The 19,736-nt window shown below is 41.8% G+C and overlaps 1 protein-coding gene across 1 annotated transcript in view; it reads left to right on the forward strand.

Annotated features, from left to right (window-relative positions):
* Positions 1-19,736, forward strand: part of sec24d (SEC24 homolog D, COPII coat complex component) — a 145,458-nt gene that overhangs the window by 5,256 nt on the left and 120,466 nt on the right. Inside the window, exons 4-7 of the mRNA XM_080191398.1 lie at positions 738-1,022; positions 3,248-3,381; positions 14,188-14,299; positions 19,289-19,416. Of these exons, the coding sequence (XP_080047524.1) occupies positions 738-1,022; positions 3,248-3,381; positions 14,188-14,299; positions 19,289-19,416 (659 nt within the window). The remainder of the gene's footprint in view (positions 1-737; positions 1,023-3,247; positions 3,382-14,187; positions 14,300-19,288; positions 19,417-19,736) is intronic.

The following is a 19,736-nucleotide window of genomic DNA, read 5'->3' on the forward strand; positions in this document are numbered from 1 at the left end:
TTCTATGGCCAAGCCAGTTCTGAATCCATGTAGCTAGTTGACCCCTGAGTGCATGAGATTTAATCTTTTGCACTTGTTTGCCATGGGGGACCTTGTCAAAGTCTTGTTAGGTCTACTGTCCTTGTAATTCTGACAGCTTGTTATGCTTCTCACTGGTCTTCCTGAACCAAGATTATTTTGAGGGATGACTGAATAAAAACTTTATTTTTACAATATTTGACAGATTTCATTTTCTTGAGGCTCTACTGTGTAATTGTTAATTGGCTTTTTAAGATCTGTAGATGTTGGCTGTGCCTCAATGCCTACTTTGCATGCTCATTATAAATGTGTTACACTTTTGTCACCTGAGCCTTGCAATATGCTGCACTTTTCCCTTAATTTGCTCTAGGTCTGATAGGAATGCCAGTACTACAGATGCCTTGGCAATTATCATTAAATATATATCACTTTCATTCATTTGCAAATTACTCATTTAAGACAGGTCATAGAGCAATCTCAATGATGATTTCGAAGATTATTATTTTGACTAATTAAATAAAAATGTTTTACTTTTATCAGTCTATGTTAAGGTCGGTGCAGTTTGTTAGCTGCTGTTTAGTTATGTCACTGAGCACATGCAGAATATTTATCATGTGGTGTTTAGCACACATCAGTTTTCTAATTTCATGTTTAGTCTTCTAGAAATGTTATACATTTTATAATGCTACAGGCTGCTTTCCTTTTTTTGTTGCAATTAGGTTCTTCTCAAGCACACCCACAAAACACTCCATCGCTATCTGGCCCACCACTCCGGCCTTCATTCCAAGGATCTCAACCACAACAACTTTTACCTCCTCTTTCATCTCCTACATGCCACAGTCTGCCTGTTGCACCTGCTGCCCCAGCAGCTGCAGTGCCCCCTGGAATGCCACCTCCTCCCCGTATGGGCATGCACGTTGGGCTTGCTGGACCTAATCAAGGCAACGTTGGCTATCAACAAGTTCAAAGCCAGCCTCCAACGACTGGGTATTTACCACAGCAGGGTAAGTATTTTCTTTTTGCATTACGTTAATTGTGGTCTGAAAGTTCTGCTGTCTTGAATTCAGCTGAAATGGTACAGCTGTCTTTTTAAGGATCATATGTAATGCAAATTAAAAGGCATTCAGATACTACTATAATCATGAGCAATCAAAATTAGACAAGATCAATTCTGAAAAGAATAAGTGCACATTTTAATCCAACAAATCTGGTGCTGTGGTTGGCTACTGTGACATGTGGAATGCAGACTGTATTATTAGAAAATTGCTAAATTATACTGAAAGAAAAACTTACATGTATGTCCCATTAAGTATCTCTCAGCGTTTCATGTCCAAATAATTACTTTTGAAAGCAGTCATTGCAGGCAAAAATGTACAGTTAGGTCCCACAAATAATTATTGAAATAATTGGGCAGTTATTCTGATTTTAATGGTGTTGGCCAATCTAGGAAAAAGGCTACTGCAGCAAGATTTGTTCTCACCTCGTGTAGGGCTAAACTATCCTGAGGATTTTAATATTTCTCACTGACAGTTGCTTGGTGGGTACAGAACTTTAATATTGCTGAAGAGAGAGACATTTTGCCAAAGCTTTTCATCTTGTACATACCTGGGCAAACACGCACATGCCAAATTTCAAACAACCCCATCAATCTGTACTATAGGAGAAAAGGGTGCTGATAAGTGGTTGATAAGTCAACTCTCTTATAGAAGTCAGCTTACTTTTAGGGCAAGAGCAGGGGTTGGAAAATTCAAGTCCTCACAAACCTTGGACTTTCCATGCAGCTGCAGATCAGGAGAGGGCTACTCAAATGCAATTCAGCACTGTAAGTTCTTTGGGCCAAGGACAAGCCCAGTACAGAGATGGAAAATGGCACAAAGGCCTAAGCCATGTGATCAGGTGGTGAGCTGACATTGCTGGTAATTGTTGGGAGCGGTCCCAAAGAAAAAGTCCCAGACAATGGACAAGAACCTGTCCTATTTTAGTTTAAAAAGCAGGTGAAAGGATGCGAATAGCTAGTGATTGAAGAGAGTTCAGGAGAAGCCCTGATGATTGCAGAGGGTTGGGAGAAGCCTTGGTGATTGCTTATGTGGTTCTGGAACTTGTTGGGTTCAAGGGAAAGTATTCTTACATAACATATATTTATAACATTTAGAGAGCTGATGTATTTCATTTTAAAACAAACACCCAGAGTTTCTACAGGGTTTTTTCCTGTCTGCTGCCATAACCCCTGTGGATAACCCAGAAACCATGGAGAAATCATGTCATATATTTTTATGTTGTTACTCTGAGGTTTCTGCAGATGCTCATCCAAAACTACAATAGCAGAAAAAAGCTCCCACAGGGATTCCAGGTAGTGTTTCCTAAAGTTCACTGCATTGATTCAGCTACTTAAGTTCAATTGCCAAATCAACTTGCACCTTTCCTTTTATGTATGTGAGGTTGAGATTAACATTAGGAAAAGCACTACAGAAATTCACCCCCATGGATTCACTAATGGAACTGGCCAATAGAGGAAGTTACAATTAGGTATACAAGTCAGTGATTTTAAATTTCTGTTGCATTGTTTTTTTTTAAAGGTTGATTATAACTGTGTGATATGTGTTTTGTAATTGACAAAGTGCAACCATTGATACTTGTGCCCAGGACGCCACAACAGTCAGTGTGTACAACTACTCTTTATTATCCAACTTGAAGGAACTTAAAAGTATTTGATGGACCAGGGAGGGATGGCTCCCCTTTTCTCAAGATATATCTATATGTGGACAACTTCCACACACACTAGAGACCCAAACTGGTTCTGCAGGCTATATTGCCAAACACAACTAGACTATTATGACTGTATTGAGAAAACACACTAATGGGTTCTTTCCTACCGGAGTGTCAGTTCCAGCTTATGTCGAGTCCAATCAGTAATCCTTTCACACCGATGTGCATTAGTATCAGTAATACCTAGAACACCAGTAGGCTAATTGCTGCTCTTAATTTAATTTCCAAGCAAGGTACATTCCATTATTAACCAAAATAAAACAATTGTGTACATATCTGTAGTTATTATAGAACAGAATATATTTAAACATTTTTTGAGTTAGAAGTGGAGTCTGTTTTTGCTAAACTGTCAACTATTATTGGATTGTTTAAAATAAATGCTACTGTTTTTCTGATCGATGCAAACAAAAATGATTTAATTCTATAAGCTGTTATTTCCAGTCTTTGTGATTCTTCTTTCCAGGAGGTATGTATGGAGGGCAGCAAAGAGGGCTTCAACCAAATTATCCTGGTGCTTATCCAGGGGCCCCTGCAACTGGTGCACAGCTTGCTGGACCTCAACAGAAGAAACTTGATCCTGACTCTATCCCTAGCCCAGTAAGTAAAGTACAGTGCACAATAGACTTGATAAATTATTGTTTTCTCTTTTTTAGTTGTTTGGACTGCATTTATAAGCCTGTATAATTTAATTCTTCTTTTTGTGCCATTCTTAACTAGTCCTGTGTTCTATTTGGACGTAGAGGAACATTCAAATAGGAAGAGTAACGTAGGGAAACATCTACTTTTATCACAGAAGAAAGTACTTATGTAGTTGTTTCTATTCCAATAATTCATTTCATTATGAAAAATATTAGGTATTCTCATTTCAAACTTCACATTTCCTCACTTTGGGGCTTTCCAGTTATTTAGCAGACATCAACTATCAATGTTTCAACAAATCATTTCATGCACAGTCCCACGATTTTATTTCATTCACAATCCTATGCCTTTGTTACCTTGAATACAAATTGGAAGTTACCAAATTGGGGAAGATTCATTGCTGGTTGTGTATTGAACTTTTTCAGCCTTGTTCACCTGCCTGTCTACATTCAGTGCCAGAAGGGTTAACATTTCAGGAATTTCCTATGGATTTGTATGATGATGTTTCCATAACTGTCGTCAGTCAGTGGCTCCCTGTAGAGGCTATGCTGAATATTTGCCATGTTTGGTAGGAATATATTGCTGGATCCCAACAAATTCACATCCAGTAGCAAAATCTCACATCTGTGATAACTGCCTCACTTTTAGATGTAATTCTTCCAAAGGATTTGCAGTCCAGTGCATAGAATAATTTTCTCTGCAGTGCATGTCTTATACTGTTCCTTAGAGAGTTAGCTAAGAAAGGGGAAAACCTGGCATTCAGATCAGACATGAATCACAGAATCTGAATTCTGTCCAACTTAAAAGCCTAAAACAAAACAGTAATGCTTTATTTTGTCAACTAATATTGATGGCCTTGGAACTGGATAGAGTTGAGAGTTACTTTTTATCAGTCCATTCTTTTCAGGCATATCGAGTGATTGATTGGGTCAGAGCCCTCAAGAGGAAGGACTCAAAATATAGGGTGTGTAAGGGGTGTGAATATGTGTATACCTTTTTATTGCAAGTGTGATATTCATAATTGAAGATAGTTGCCTTCATGTATCCATTGTCTCTTAATCCACTTATTAAATTGAATACCATGCAGATTTAATTTGTGGCAAGTTGTATGAGATGACACTATAGAACATAGAACATTACAGCGCAGTACAGGCCCTAAGGCCCTTGATGTTGCGCCGACCAGTGGAACCAATCTAATGACCCGTTAACCTAACCTATTCCCATGTTATCCATATGCCTATCCACTGACCATTTGAACGCCCTTAAAGTTGGTGAGTCCACAACTGCTGCAGGCAGGGCATTCCACGCCCTTACTACCCTCTGAGTAAAGAACCTACCTCTGACATCCGTCCTATAACTACCACCCCTTAATTTAAAGCTATGTCCCCTCGTGTTAGCCATCACCATCCGAGGAAAAAGGCTCTCACTGTCCACCCTATCTAACCCTCTGATCATCTGTATGCCTCAATTAGGTCACCTTGTAACCTTCTTCTCTCTAATGAAAATAACCTCTAGTCCCTCAGCCTTTCCTCATAAGACCTTCCCACCATACTAGGCAACATCCTGATAAACCTCCTCTGCACCCTTTCCAATGCCTCCACATTCTTCTTATAATGTGGCGACCAGAACTGTACGCAATACTCCAAGTGCGGCCACACCAGAGTTTTGTACAGTTGCAACGTGACCTCACGGCTCCGAAATTCAATCCCTCTACCAATAAAAGCTAACACACCGTACGCCTTCTTAACAACCTTATCAACCTGGGTGCCAACTTTCAGGGATCTATGCACACGTACACTGAGATCTCTCTGCTTGTCAACACTACTAAGAGTCCTTCCATTAGCCCTATATTCTGTACTCCTGTTACTCTTACCAAAGTGGATCACCTCACACTTTTCCGCATTAAACTCTATTTGCCACCTCTCGACCCAGCTCTGCAGCTTATCTATGTCCCTACGCAAACTGTAACATCCATCCTCACTGTCTACAACTCCACCGACTTTGGTGTCGTCAGCAAATTTACTAACCCATCCTTCTACACCCTCATCTAGGTCATTTATAAAAATGACAAACAGCAGTGGCCCCAAAACAGATCCCTGAGGTACACCGCTTGTAACTGAACTCCAGGTTGAATATTTCCCATCAATCACCACCCTCTGTCTTCTATCAGCTAGCCAATTCCTGATCCAAACTGCTAAATCACCTTCAATCCCATGCATCTGCGTTTTCTGCAGTAGCCTACCATGGGGAACCTTATCAAACGCTTTACTAAAATCCATATACACCATGTCAACTGTCTTACCCTTATCCGCCCCTTTGGTCACCTTTTCAAAAAAACTCGATAAGGTTTGTGAGGCACGACCTACCCTTCACAAAACCGTGTTCTTCTGAGGATCAAAGGAGTTTTGGAAGTAATTATTTTTATATCTTAATTATTGTACTATCAAATTTCTAGCATTTCCAAAAAGGCACTCTTGAATCTTCCTGTGCATCTGGCAAGATGAGGGACTGATATCAGAAACCGTCACATCAGGAGTAGCACAGCTTAGACTAAAACTCTGGGCAAGATCTTCCAGCTGTTCATGCTAGGAAGAGCTTCCAGTCCTGCTGACAGGATTTCCAGGCTGCATGGGGTGAATTCAATGGGAAATGCCAATAATAGCAGTGGGAACAGAAGATCCTGTCAATGGCCAATGTTGCGATGTCTCCCGCCACTGAGAAACACGCTGTGGGAAGGCCACAGAATCTGGCCCTCTTTCTACTTTGTATTAATTTCAAAATCAGGTACATCCCTAACCTGATTTTGACCTGGGGGGATGGAGAAGCCAGAGAATTTGGCAGGAGGGATTGTGAGATTTCTATCAGTGCATGCCATGCCAAGTTGGGAAACCCGCTGGAGGCCAGTGTGAAACGAACATGCTCCTGGGATGCAGGTGAAGGTCTGATCACCTGCACCTGATTCTTCACAGTGCCAGCAGGAAAACACGCCATTGTGAAACATATTTTGAACAATGTGGCATGCAGACATCAGGACTTGCCTGAACACTGCCCGAGGCTGCCTCTAGAGTTCAGAATGGAGATCAGTGGCAACTGTGGACTCTAACACGACAGCAGTGTGTGGCGGGGAGGGGTGGGAGTGCGGAAGGAAGGAGAGCATCTACTGGTGGATCTTTCAGATTCAGTATCCTGGAGGGGCTCCTTCTTCCAGCTTCGGAACATTTCAGAAAGTTCATCTTCTATCTTTAATATTGGATCAGTGATTTTAGGCACCTTTTCAATATGGCAGTGGATTGGATGGCATGCTATGCACCATGAGATCTTCCCTGCCATTGAATAAGGCACAAAACACCTGGTTGCCTAATTTGTGGGGTCAGGGTTGGAAAATTTGGCATGTTTTCCTGCCAACCTCCACAGCAGAGAAACATTCCAAATCTCACTCCGCTGTGAGATTTGTTGGAAAATTCTGTCCACTATTTTCACTGTGATCAGACTGAGGGAATAGTAATGAAACACTAAGTGCAAACCTGGCATTGCCTGTAGAGGGAGAAATAGGTCATCAACCTGAAAAGTAAACTCTTTCATCAGGACTACTCCCAACGTAGCCTTCTCTCCACTGGGAAGACCAAGGACCAATTGGATGGCTCCAAGCATGACTCCAAATTTCCTGGACTACTGAACAGGAAATCATATTGTAGAATCAGAGTCTGATATTCCTGGAGAGGGAAGAGAGAGAGCTGCAATGCTCACTATAGGGTGGATTTATGTGCAGGACCCAGTTCACCATTAAGGCAAAATACAGTTGATACACCCACCTTCTTCATGGACCAACCGAGTCAAGACTTATTGGAATTGCAGTTGAGTAACAAGATTTCACGAATTGCAAGCTGCTGAAATATCTGAGAAATCCTGCAATTTTCTGTTTTATTATGAATGAAAGGATGCTAAAGTTCTAAAACAATCATGTAAATGGACATTAAGATTATTTCTTTGGGGTTTCTGCTGATCTATCTAAGTCATGGGGTAGAATGGGAATACCACTCAAGGGTATCAGTGAAGGTATTAATGACCATGACTGAATGTTTGATCAAAGGGAAAGATTTTCACTGTATCTTACGAATGGTGCTGGGCACAGCATTCTGCATTATGAATGCATGCCATCCTGGATGTTGCCATAATTCTACTGTTATCCAACAATTAATTGAATGTAATGTAAGAAATAGGAACAGGAGTAGGCCATATGGCCCCTAGAGTCTGTTCTGCCATTAAATATAATCATGGCTATTCTTAACCTCTACTCTATTTATTTTTCCACTTGATCCCTGTGTCCTATAATTTACTTGGAGTCCAAAAACCTATCCATCATAGCTTTGAATATGTGCAGGGACTGAGCATTTTGAACCCTCTGAAAATTCACAACGATTTGAGTGAAGAAATTCCCCCTTACCTCAGTCTTAAATGATAAGGCCATTATCGTGAGGCAATGTCCCTCTGTTTAGAATATCTAGCCAGGGGAAACAACCTTGCAACATCTACCCTATTAAGCCCTCTCAGAATCTTAGGTTTCAATGTTTCAACTTGCATTCTTCCAAACTACACAAAGTGTAGACTTATTCCACTCGACCTCTCCTTATAGGACAATCTTGACAACTTGTCAAATGCCTTTTGGAAATACATATATGCTACGTATCAAAGCCATCCTGTAGTATAATCGCTACCCGATCAGATCACTGCTCGCTGTGTATCACGCAAACTCATGAATGGCCTAAGACTCTTTCAACCCTGAAAAATGCCCAATATGTCTCAGATTATACTGGAAGGGCAAGTAAGGTGATTCAAAAACTGGAGGTAACAGGTGAAACTAACTGTTTGCCTTTTGTGTTGTGTGATCCTCCATTAATAGGATGATGCAGTCAAACCAGAAAGAAACTCTCCCATCGGAATTGACTCCTGTTTGAACTGAATTTCACATTGGCCTCAGAACCCGTAACTTCCTTCGGACGTCTCAGTCCCACAAGTTGAATTGTATTGTTTGTTCTCCCCCACTTTGCCACCCAGGGTATTGTTCAGCCCACCCTGACAATGTTCACCTTCCCCTCTCCCCTGACAGTGTGCACCTCCCCACAACAATGGTCAGCCACCATCACGGCAATGTTCAACTCCTGTGCAGCACCCCCCTGAACCCTGGACTGTGCCTAACTCCTTCTCGCCTTCTGGATTCCCTGAGCGGGGATTTTCCAGTTCTTCCCTCTAATGTAATCTTCTGGCCCCACCAAAGGTGATCTCAAGGTGGGATGGGGGTGAGATTGAGCTTTGTGTCTTGTGAGAGGAAGTTGAACATTCTTGGGGATGCATGGGGTAAATGTAGTCAGGGTGCTGAGCATTGTCAGGGTTTGCGGATGTGAACGCTGTTGGGGACTGGAGGTTTAGCACTGTCAGTGAGGGAAGGTTTGCACTGGAGTTGATAGCTCTGTGTCAAACAATTCACACAATAGCATACCATCTCTGACACTGACCAGAAGATCTGGGCCAATATAAACAATTGTTTACAATCACTCTTGGAGTTTCTACTGATCTTCCATTAAAGTTACGTTGGGAGATTAGAGAAGCCTCAGTAGAAATTCCAGAGAAGAATGTTCTAGCACCAATTTGATGGGTGGTAATAGGTCACTTGAAAAGTATTTATCAATTGGTCCTGGTGTTTGCTCAGGAATATAATCATAAAATAGCCGAAAATTGTGGCAAGTTCAAAATTGAACTCTTTCACTGTATTTGTTACAAGCCGTATACTATTGGAAGTGCCTTGAATTACAATGAACACACTCAGTGACTGATCAGAAAGCTTAATTGGTGCAGACACAAAATTATTCACATGTTGCAAAATTTAGTCTACATATTTGATAACTGTCTTGAAATACTGTAAAATGTTAATCGGCTTTTTTTCCCCCTTTAAGTACAACCAATTCCCATTTGCATTCTTAACTAATAAAACATTTCAGAATGCAGTTTCTGTACTCTGTCAAGCAGCACCTCACAAGTTGAGCCTGCTGTAAGTCTTTTAACTCTTTGTGCTCCCCTGATATATCACAATATGATAAGATTCATTACTTTGGCCAGAGTACTTATATGGAATTTTCCCTCCATTATTAATGTACACTTGCATGATGGATAAAGCATAGCTGACTGTATATGGCAAAACTCAAGCAATTGCTTTAATATCATATATCATGAGTATGAAAGTTGAAGCTTTAATCCAAACTCTGCATTTGTTGCAGTTTTGAAAATGTTTTTAGAGATTGGCTTTAGGGCTGTAAACATACACAAATTTTATATTCTATCCTTCAGAACTTATTTCAGAAGTATCAATGTTTCAGAAACATTGGGACTTGTGTCTATAATAGGGTGAAATGGTTTGAGGGTAAAAACCTTGAGACTGCCCTCCCAGGTGCATTACTATTCAAAAAAAATCCTTGTTATTATCTGCCATATCTGACTGCCAGTTCTACCCAGTGAGCATCTATCAGGAGTGCGCTCTTACTGATTGTATCCATTAGAATACAGTTTAATTGATACTTGGGGCTGTGTTTATTTTTGGGATGATGCATGTGAAAATAGATTACATTTATGAATCAAAATAAATGCATGTCTCTCCTAATAAATGACAGCTCATTGCATGTTTGTCTGCTGGCCTTAACATAATTAATTTTCCAATCCACAGAGTATGTGTATCAAATGTTCAATGTGTTTATTTTAAGGGCGGGGTTGATATCTGTCTAAAATGGTACACAGGACTTGGTATTTTTTGGTGGACTTTGCTGATCACAAAATATCTCCTATTTCTGCCACAACTTTAGAGAGGTTGTTCCATGTTGCCCAGTGTCATGTAACTCCAAGAGGCCTTTGTAGGATATATTCAGATTGGCTGACAGAATAGAAAACATAACTCTGTTTCGTCACTGGGAATTTCATTGCGAATTTAATAGCAATTGGGCTGCTGTAAAGCTAATGGAAGATTGGCAGAAACCCTATTGACAAATCTCTTTGGGGCTCCTGTCAACCTTTCACTAATCAGGTGGGGAGAATGAGAGGGTGGAATGGAAGAATTTGATTCCCAATATATGGTTAACAGCTCAAATAATCAGAATACAATGCAATAAAAATGGTATTTGACTTATTCCCAATCCATGCTGGCCCTAGTTAAAAACAGATGGCAGCACAAAATTTACTTCCAAAACAGAGGTTAAAAATGCTGGAACGCCAGATAATGAAAACAAAATCTGACTTAACCAATTAGTGTAAATCAGTGTCATAAGAACATAAGAACATAAGAAATAGGAGCAGGAGTAGGCCATCTGGCCCTTCGAGCCTGCCCCGCCATTCAATAAGATCATGGCTGATCTGTCGTGGCTCAGTTCCACTTTCCCGCCCTCTCCCCATAACCCTTAATCCCCTCTCTTATCAAAAACCCATCAACCCGCTTCTTAAAAATATTTAGCGAGGCAGCCTCCACCACTTCAACGGGCAGAGAATTCCAGAGATTCACCACCCTTTGAGTGAAGAAGTTCCTCCTCAACTCCGTTCTGAACCGCCCCCCCTTTATCTTGAGGCTGTGCCCCCTAGTCCTACTATCTTTTTTGAGCGGGAAGAGTCTTTCCACCTCTATCCTATCCATCCCATTCATCATCTTATACGTCTTTATCATTTGATAGATACGAGTAGACCTCTTGTGAACCTGCTCACACTGAGTGTTCTGATACTTAGAATCAAAATGGTAAAATCGGGCCCAAAGTGCTGAAACTGGCAGTGTTTCAGATCCAACTTTTAGACCCATTCTCAGGCATCCCCATACGCACTCTGCCTGAAAAAATCAGCGCTGTAAAAGCCTGTGGGCTTATCATACCCGAAATACTGCAGCTTAAATCAGAGCCTCCAACTGTGCACATGCAGTAAAAAAAATAGAAAACGTTCCCCTGCCACATTGCTCCCGTTCTGGATAAAGCCTCCCCACCCCCCCTGACCCCGCCTCCACATACATTGCCCCACTCCCACTCTATGAAAACTGATTGCACGCAGAGTGGTGGCAGATTTCCCCCTCCTTCCCTTCCCTCTACCAGAGAGTCATCTGACCCACCTCCCTTCCCTCAACCAGAGAGCTATCTGACCTGCCTCTATTTCCACCACCACCACCACAATCATTCCGCGTCAGAGAGCCGCCGGACCAGGTCTGTTTCATGCTGAATCTGGACGGGCGAACAGGGTGGTAAAGGGAAAAATGCTGGTAAGTTTGGTTATGCAGCCCATTAATTAAATTTAAATGCACGTAAATGCATTTAAATTGACGTTGCACCCCTTTCAGGCACAGTCCAGACAGCGGCCGTTTTCAGCGATTTGTAAAGGGGCACTGAGTCGGGCGCAGATCGTGCTATTCACCTCATGCCTGACTTTACCAAATTTTCACGCCCGAGAATGGGCACAACTTGATGGTAAAATTGGGCCCTTAAGCTTTGTGTTTTTCTTCATTTGAGAGTGAATTTCCTTACAGCTTTTCATATCCTGTGACTGTGACTTCAGTTAAAGTATAGCAGAACCAACCAACCCCCCCCCCCCCCCCCCCCCGCCCCGCCCCGCCCCGGTCATGGGTATAAACCAGATTTTGCCATAGACCCTTCAAAGTTATGACAATAGGGTAACGAAAGCTCTAAGGAAATTCATCCACATTATGTCCTGAGATGTTGCTCATGTCTTTCTTCATTGATTACTCTTTCTCTTTCTGTCCCTTGATGTGCAGGTGAGAGAAACAAAGAGAGAGTATGGAAAGAGACTGGCATCTAACATAAAAGGGAATCCTATAAGCATTATAAGGAGTGAAAGTTTGGGTCATTGGCTAGATGGCTGGTTTGTGATGCAGAGTGACACCAACAGTTTGGGTTCAATTCCCGTACCAGCTGAGGTTATTCATGAAGGCTCATTTTCTCAACCTTGTTCCTAGCCTGAGGTATGGTGAACCTCAGGTTAAATCGCCACTAGTCAGCTGTCCCTTTTATGGTCATCTGGGACAATGGCGACTTTTAGTAAAAGGGTAGTAAAAGGAGACCAATTAGGGACCAAAAATGGAATTTACGCATGGAGGCTTGGGTCTTAGCTGAGATATTAAGTGAATAGTTCAATAGATATTAAATGAATAACCCTTACCAAGGATGAAGATTTTGCCCAGGTTATGGTGAAAGAGGCAGTAATTTTGACAAAATAAGGATTTAAAATTGATTAGGAGGTGGTTTTGGATAGGCTGTTTGTAGTTAAAGTTGATGAAGCATCAGGACTGGATGAGATACATCCAAGGATATGGAGAAAAATGAGAGTGGAAATTGTGCAGGAACTGGTCATAATTCTTGTGACTTTCCTACACTTAGGTGGTGCCAGACGACTGGAGAACTGCAAATGTTTCAAGTGTTCAAATAACAGTATAGAGATAAGCCGAACGACTACAGACCATCAGTTTAACTTTGGTGAAAGACTGATAGTGCATGGAATTCTCTTATGTCCTCACCAGTGGGATCATTGGGAGAGGGGTGGGTGGTGGATTTGATGAGAAGGCAAACCAAACCAAGCCAAAAATTGGTTTCACCCTGGCTTGAAATTGAAGTGGGATCGTCTCATGATGGATTGGGAATCCTGATTGAGGCTGGTGTTCAGCTAATTGGACGTAAATGAAGGGTGCACCAGAATCTTCCCTCCATATCTGATTTTCCACGATGCCAGCTGGAAACATACTGGTCTAGGAAGGATCTGGACCATGTGGCACACGCAATTTGGGTCTTAGCTGAAGAAGACCACGGGCTGCCTCCAGTGTTCAGCATGGAGACTGGAACATCACAGCACTGCCTGAGAGTGTGGTGAAGGCAGGTTTAATTGCAGCATTCAAAATTCAATTAGAATTTGCAGCACTATGAGAAGGCGAGAGAATGAACAATTCACTTTGTGTCATTCGGAGAGCAGGTGCAGACAAATTGGGTCAAATGGCTCCTTTCTACATTAACAATTCTGTTTTTCTGTTTCAAAACTTAAAATTTAGTTTCTTTTCTTCCTCTCCCTTTTTTTATGGAACTCTCTGCATCTCTTCGGTTGTATATGTCCTTTTTGGCTATTTTTTGAGGTCTGTCTTGCTTCACTGTCCCCTCTAATATTGCACTCTGTCCAATGATTTCTCATTTAGTTGTTGTCTTCTCAAAGTTTAGTCTTTCTTTCTCTTGCCATCTCTCTGTGATATCTCTTAGGCTTCTTTAACTGCCTGTTTTTTCCTTACATATCTCACTTCCTCTCTTCAGCTCTCCGTCTGTCCTTATCTATACTCTCTCTCTCTCTCTCTCTTCTACATAGCCTATTTTACTTCTCTCTCTCTGCATCTCCATTTCTTTTTGCCTTCAGTGCCTCCCCTGCTGTGCCCCTCTGTTGCCCAACTCTCTCTCTACCCTGATTTTTTTTCTGTGTGGCAGAGGAGTGATGTCTGTTTCAGTAATTTGAAGAGGAACATTTAAATTGTTACTTTAGAATATTGATAAAATCATGTTTTTTGCCAATTAATTGGAAAACACTGTATTGTCTTCCCCTCGATGTAAGATAATTCCCAGATAAGTTCATTGTAACTACATTATCAGGTTTTGAATTAGAAAAGGCGGCAAAACATTAGCATGCCTGATATGTGCTACATTAGGAGTATTGTTACTTTTATTTGAAAATGTACATTAGTGAGCATATTATTTCTTTTAGACCCAGGTCATAGAAGAAGATAAAATTCGAAGAGCAGGACAACTTTTTGTGACAAACACCAAAGGCCAAGTTCCTCCACTTGTTACCACCAACTGTGTGGTACAGGATCAAGGTAATGTAATTTGATTTATTATTGTTAAATTGGTGATAAAATATTGAATAAAAGAGGTATAACAAGTCATAACAGGGCATAACATAGTGGAGTGCTACAAAATCACCATTTTCCATTATTGGTACACTTTATAACTAACCCTTAACCACAGCTTGCTGTCATCTTACAGCCAAGTGCAACCTGATGAGAACAAATTTATCCTTATCTTAAGCTAAGTATTTGTGTTTCGATATAATGCAGAACAAGCTTTCTGGCTTGTAATCTTATTTTCTGGATTCATATTCTTGTAAATTTTGTAAATTTAGGAACTAGAATGTTTGAAACTCCCCTGAAAAGGACCTGTACTTTAAGGACCATCTGTTTGCCAAGAAGTCACATCATTCTAAGTGTGAATTCTAAGCTGAATCCTCATTAAATCCAAGAATACTGGAAAAAGTCTTTCAGACAGACAACAAAATTAAGATTTGAAGAAAGAAGTCATAGAACCCTACAGTGCAGAAAGAGGCCCTTCGGCCCATCGAGTCTGCACCAACCACAATCCTACCCAGGCCCTACCCCCCCCCCCCCCCCGTATCCCTACATATTTTACCCCCTAATCCCTCTAACCTAAGCATCTCAGACACTAAGGGGCAATTTTTAGCATGGCCAATCAACCTAACCCGCACATCTTTGGATTGTGGGAGGAAACCGGAGCACCCAGAGGAAACCCATGCAGACACGAGGAGAATGTGCAAACTCCATGCAGACAGTGACCCGAGCTGGGAACTGAACCCAGGTCCCTGGAGCTGTGAAGCAGTAGTGCTAACCACTGTGCTACTGTGCTGCCCTTGAACATTTTGATTTGAACATGGTTAAGATTTGAATAGTAAGAACATAAGAACATAAGAAATAGGAGCAGGAGTAGGCCATCTAGCCCTTTGAGCCTGCCCTGCTATTCAATAAAATCATGGCTGATCTGTCATGGCTCAGTTCCACATTCTCGCCCTCTCCCCATAACCCTTAATCCCCTAGCTTATCAAAAACCCATCAACCCGCATCTTAAAAATATTTAGCAAGGCAGCCTCCACCACTTCAACGGGCAGAGAATTCCAGAGATTCTCCACCCTTTGAGTGAAGAAGTTCCTCCTCAACTCCATTCTAAACCGCCCCCCCCTTTATCTTGAGGCTGCACCCCCTAGTCCTACTGTCCTTTCTGAGCGGGAAGAGTCTCTCCACCTCTGTCCTATCCATCCCATTCATCATCTTATACGTCTCAATGAGATCTCCCCTCATTCTTCTAAACTCTAACGAGTACAAGCCTAGTTTATTCAGCCTCTCCTCGTAGCTCAACTCCGGTATCAGCCTAGTAAACCGCCTCTGCACTCCCTCCAAGGCAAAATATCCTTGCGTAAGTGCGGCGACCAAAACTGCACACAGTATTCCAGCTGCGGCCTCACCAATGCCCTATACAGCTGCAGCAAGACCTCCCTACTTTTATATTCAATCCCCCTCGCTATGAAGGCCAGCATCCCATTAGCCTTCCTGACCACCTGCTGCACCTGCAGGCTGGGTTTTTGCGACTCATGCACAAGGACCCCAAGGTCCCTCTGCACCGTCGCCTGCTGCAGTTTTTCACCACGTAAGTAATAGTCCTTCCTACCATTATTCCTACCAAAGTGGACCACCTTGCACTTGCCAGTATTAAATTCCATTTGCCATTTCCTGGCCCATTCGCCCAGCCTATCTAGATCCTTCTGCAGACTCTCCACACCCTCTGCGCAATTTGCCGTTCCCCCAATTTTGGTGTCATCAGCAAATTTCGACACCATGCACTCGGTTCCCTCCTCCAGATCATCTATATAAATGGTAAATAGCTGAGGCCCCAGCACCGACCCCTGGGGCACTCCACTGGTCACCAACCGCCAATCCGAATAGCACCCATTAACCCCCACTCTCTGCCTCCTATTTGACAACCAATCCTCTATCCACGCTAACACCCTACCCCCAACTCCATGCCCCCTTACCTTCTGCAATAACCTCTTGTGAGGTACCTTGTCAAACGCCTTCTGAAAATCAAGAAAGACCACATCCACCGGCTCTCCTCTATCCACCGCCCTAGACACATCCTCATAGAACTCCAATAAATTTGTCAGACACGACTTCCCCTTAATGAAACCGTGCTGCGTCTGCTCTATCAAGCAATTCCCCTCAAGATGCCTCGCTATTTCCTCCTCGATGACGGATTCTAACATTTTACCTACAACAGACGCTAAACTAACCGGCCTATAATTCCCTGCCTTTTGCCTGCCACCCTTCTTAAACAACGGCGTAACATTAGCCGTTTTCCAATCTTCTGGCACTTCCCCAGAATCCAGCGACGTTTGGAAAATAACCACCAAGGCATCCACTATCACCTCCACCATTTCTTTCAGAACCCTCGGATGCATTCCATCCGGTCCTGGGGACTTGTCCACAATCAGTCCCTCCAGTCTGTCGAGCACCGCCTCTCTAGTAACAATAATGTCATTGAGACCCTCCAGTCCTACCACCTTTCCATCGCTAACACCCGGCAAATTATTCATGTCCTCCTCCGTGAAGACCGAAACAAAAAAGTTATTCAAGACATCAGCCATTTCCCCATCCCCTACCACTAAGTCCCCCCTCTCATCCTCTAAGGGTCCAACGTTCACCCTAGCCAGCCTCTTCCTTTTTAAATATTTATAAAAACTCTTGCTATCCTTTTTTATATTAAGCGCTAACCCAGCTTCATAGTTTCTCCTACCCTTCTTTAGCAACTTCTTTGTCAATCTTTGTTGACATTTAAACCTCTCCCAATCCTCTTCTCGCCCACTACACTTAGCTACTCTAAACGCCTCCGCTTTTAATTTAACACTTTCCTTCACCTCCTTCGTTATCCACGGCTTATTACCTCTCCTCCTACGGTCCTTTTTAACCATCGGAATAAATTTCTGCTGAGCACCAAGAAAGATCTCCTTAAAGATCCTCCACTGCTCCTCAGCAGACCTACTTTCCAACGCGCCCCCCCAGTCAACATACTGTTAAGCAGTGTTTGTACTAAAGTCAAAAGGATGCTCTAAAATGAAAATTCCATGGCTGGAATTTTCAGGAAAGTTGTATATGACTTAAAAAACCAGAAAACATTTTGCTATGCCATGTTATGAGTAATGTCAGTCAATAGTATACCACGATGTTGCAATATATGCCATTTTATTCATACGTTTTAGAAATATGGCCACACAATGCCCCTTTTCAGGTAGTAATCAGTCTACGGAGGCCCTAGCTTTGTGCGCTGGAAGTGCATGCACATTCCAGCCAGAAGTCCATTACCTGCCATTTTGGAACAAGTGGATTTACTGGCATTATGCATGCATATTGGAATTCTTCAAAGGGAAGAATTCTTCATTGAAAGAGAGCAGAAGCACCTACCAGAAGTGGATGAAGGAGAACAATAAAGGAGGCCATTTCCATCCAGTGTATTTAGGCAACACTCCTTGACCTTAAACTTCCTCAACAGTAAAGTTGCTAATGTTTCTTGCATCACAAAGCGGGCTGCCATCAGGATATGTTGCCAGCTGTAACCAGAACAGTCATCTCTCACCTGTCAGGGGCAGCACTGCTGATGGCTGTCAAGCTCATTATTTTCCTCAAATAGTTTTGACTCCTTTAAGCTGTACCAGGTGACATCAGCAACATCTCACAGCCCACAGTACAGCAAAGTATTAAGATAATAGTTGAATCCCTATGCACCAGAGGAGCAAGTATAGACTGAACAAAGCAGTATGAGAGAGCAGTGAGCTTTGCAGAAATGGGCAAATTCCCATAAGCCCAAGGTGTACACTGCATATATATTGAGTAACATGCATCCTATCACCAGCTTGGAATTTTTATCAATCAAATGGGATTCCACTCCCTCAACTTTCAGGTGCATTGCAATTCGTCATACAGGTCAGTGCCTGCAGCAACAAAATTGTTGATTTCATTTTGCACCAATCCTCTATGTTGCTTTAACACCATTCAGGTCCTGATATTACAGGCTGGCTGTTGACCCTGCAGAAATGTTTCTCTGTTGTCTGCAGCCAAAGTCAAATTCCTAGTATCTGCACCTCCACCGCCCATTTACAGGTGTGCTGTCAATGAGTAAGACAGTGGCAGTTGTTACATGCATGTGTGAATAAAGAAATGAAGTAGTACACCTACTGTGTGCTGCCTGAGTAAATTGAAACCAGCACATAGGTAGTGCGTACCCTCATTTAGTTGTCAGATTTTGGGCATTTTTAAGTCTAAAATTTTTAATTAAAAAAATTTGAACCAAAGAGCATGTACCATTTTGAAGTTATGCTCAATTACATTTCCATTGGTTTTGCTGCCCCGATATTAATAGTGATGTTGTCATATCACTATTAAAATGCAGGTCAGTAGAGTTTGTTTTTTTCTAAATTGGTGCACCTCAAGCAAGTAATCCCCACAGTTGTGTTCAGTCAGAGATACCCACACGAACACAATGTACCACATATCTTCCTGTTCATACAATAGTGGTTAAAAACAGCTGGATCAATTAAACACTGTCATGTCTTGTCCTTTTGACTGTATATTTGTTAGCTCATCTCTCTCGGGCGAAAAGATAATGTTTTTGATGACTATTCAACTTAATCACAACTATCTGCCACTTTGACTTGCTGAAGTGGACAGACATGATAAGACTTCTAATTAGCCCCTTTTGCGAACCTTGGGGGAAAAAAGGTAGCGTTTACCCTTTCACTGAGTTTGAATCGTGATGCCAGAAGTGCAACAGATCTGTCAAGTCCTGTCCAGCTACAGGATTGCATGTGACCCTGTATTGGTCCATAAAATTATCTACAATTTTGAACACTGTAGTAGCTTTTCAATGTTTTGGGAACAATCTACAACTGTCGATTTTGCTGAATAATGGTTTTTTAAGGTTTTGCCCAGGGATATAGTTAATGCTTAGCTTTTATTTATCTTTTCAAGGAAATGCAAGTCCTCGTTTTATACGTTGTACAACTTACTGCTTCCCAAGCACAGCAGACATGGCCAAACAGTCCCAGATCCCTTTAGCAGCTGTCATCAAGCCTTTTGCAACATTACCACCAAATGAGGTAAGATAAGAACTGGCTGAATGTCCTGAGAAGATGTCGTATTAAAGGGGACAAATCAGACTGTTTTGATGCAATGGTGCTGTTAAAGATTTCTCCAGTTAATTCATCTAGGTATTTAAATCAAAATTCATCATGGCTTGTTGGCTCTGGCATGTAAAATATTGGTTTGGCAATTATGAAGATTAGTAAATCTAGCCAACAAGATCATGAAAATGTAGCTAACTGGTTACTACAATCCCTATGGGAGAAGTCTAAATCAAAATAACCAAAGTTACCAAATAACCTCAAAATGAAGAAATTACCAATAGTACTTCTCTTTT

The sequence above is a fragment of the Carcharhinus amblyrhynchos genome, chromosome 1 (genome assembly GCF_965287045.1).
Source record: "Carcharhinus amblyrhynchos chromosome 1, sCarAmb.v2.hapA, whole genome shotgun sequence".
Classification (NCBI taxonomy): domain Eukaryota; kingdom Metazoa; phylum Chordata; class Chondrichthyes; order Carcharhiniformes; family Carcharhinidae; genus Carcharhinus; species Carcharhinus amblyrhynchos.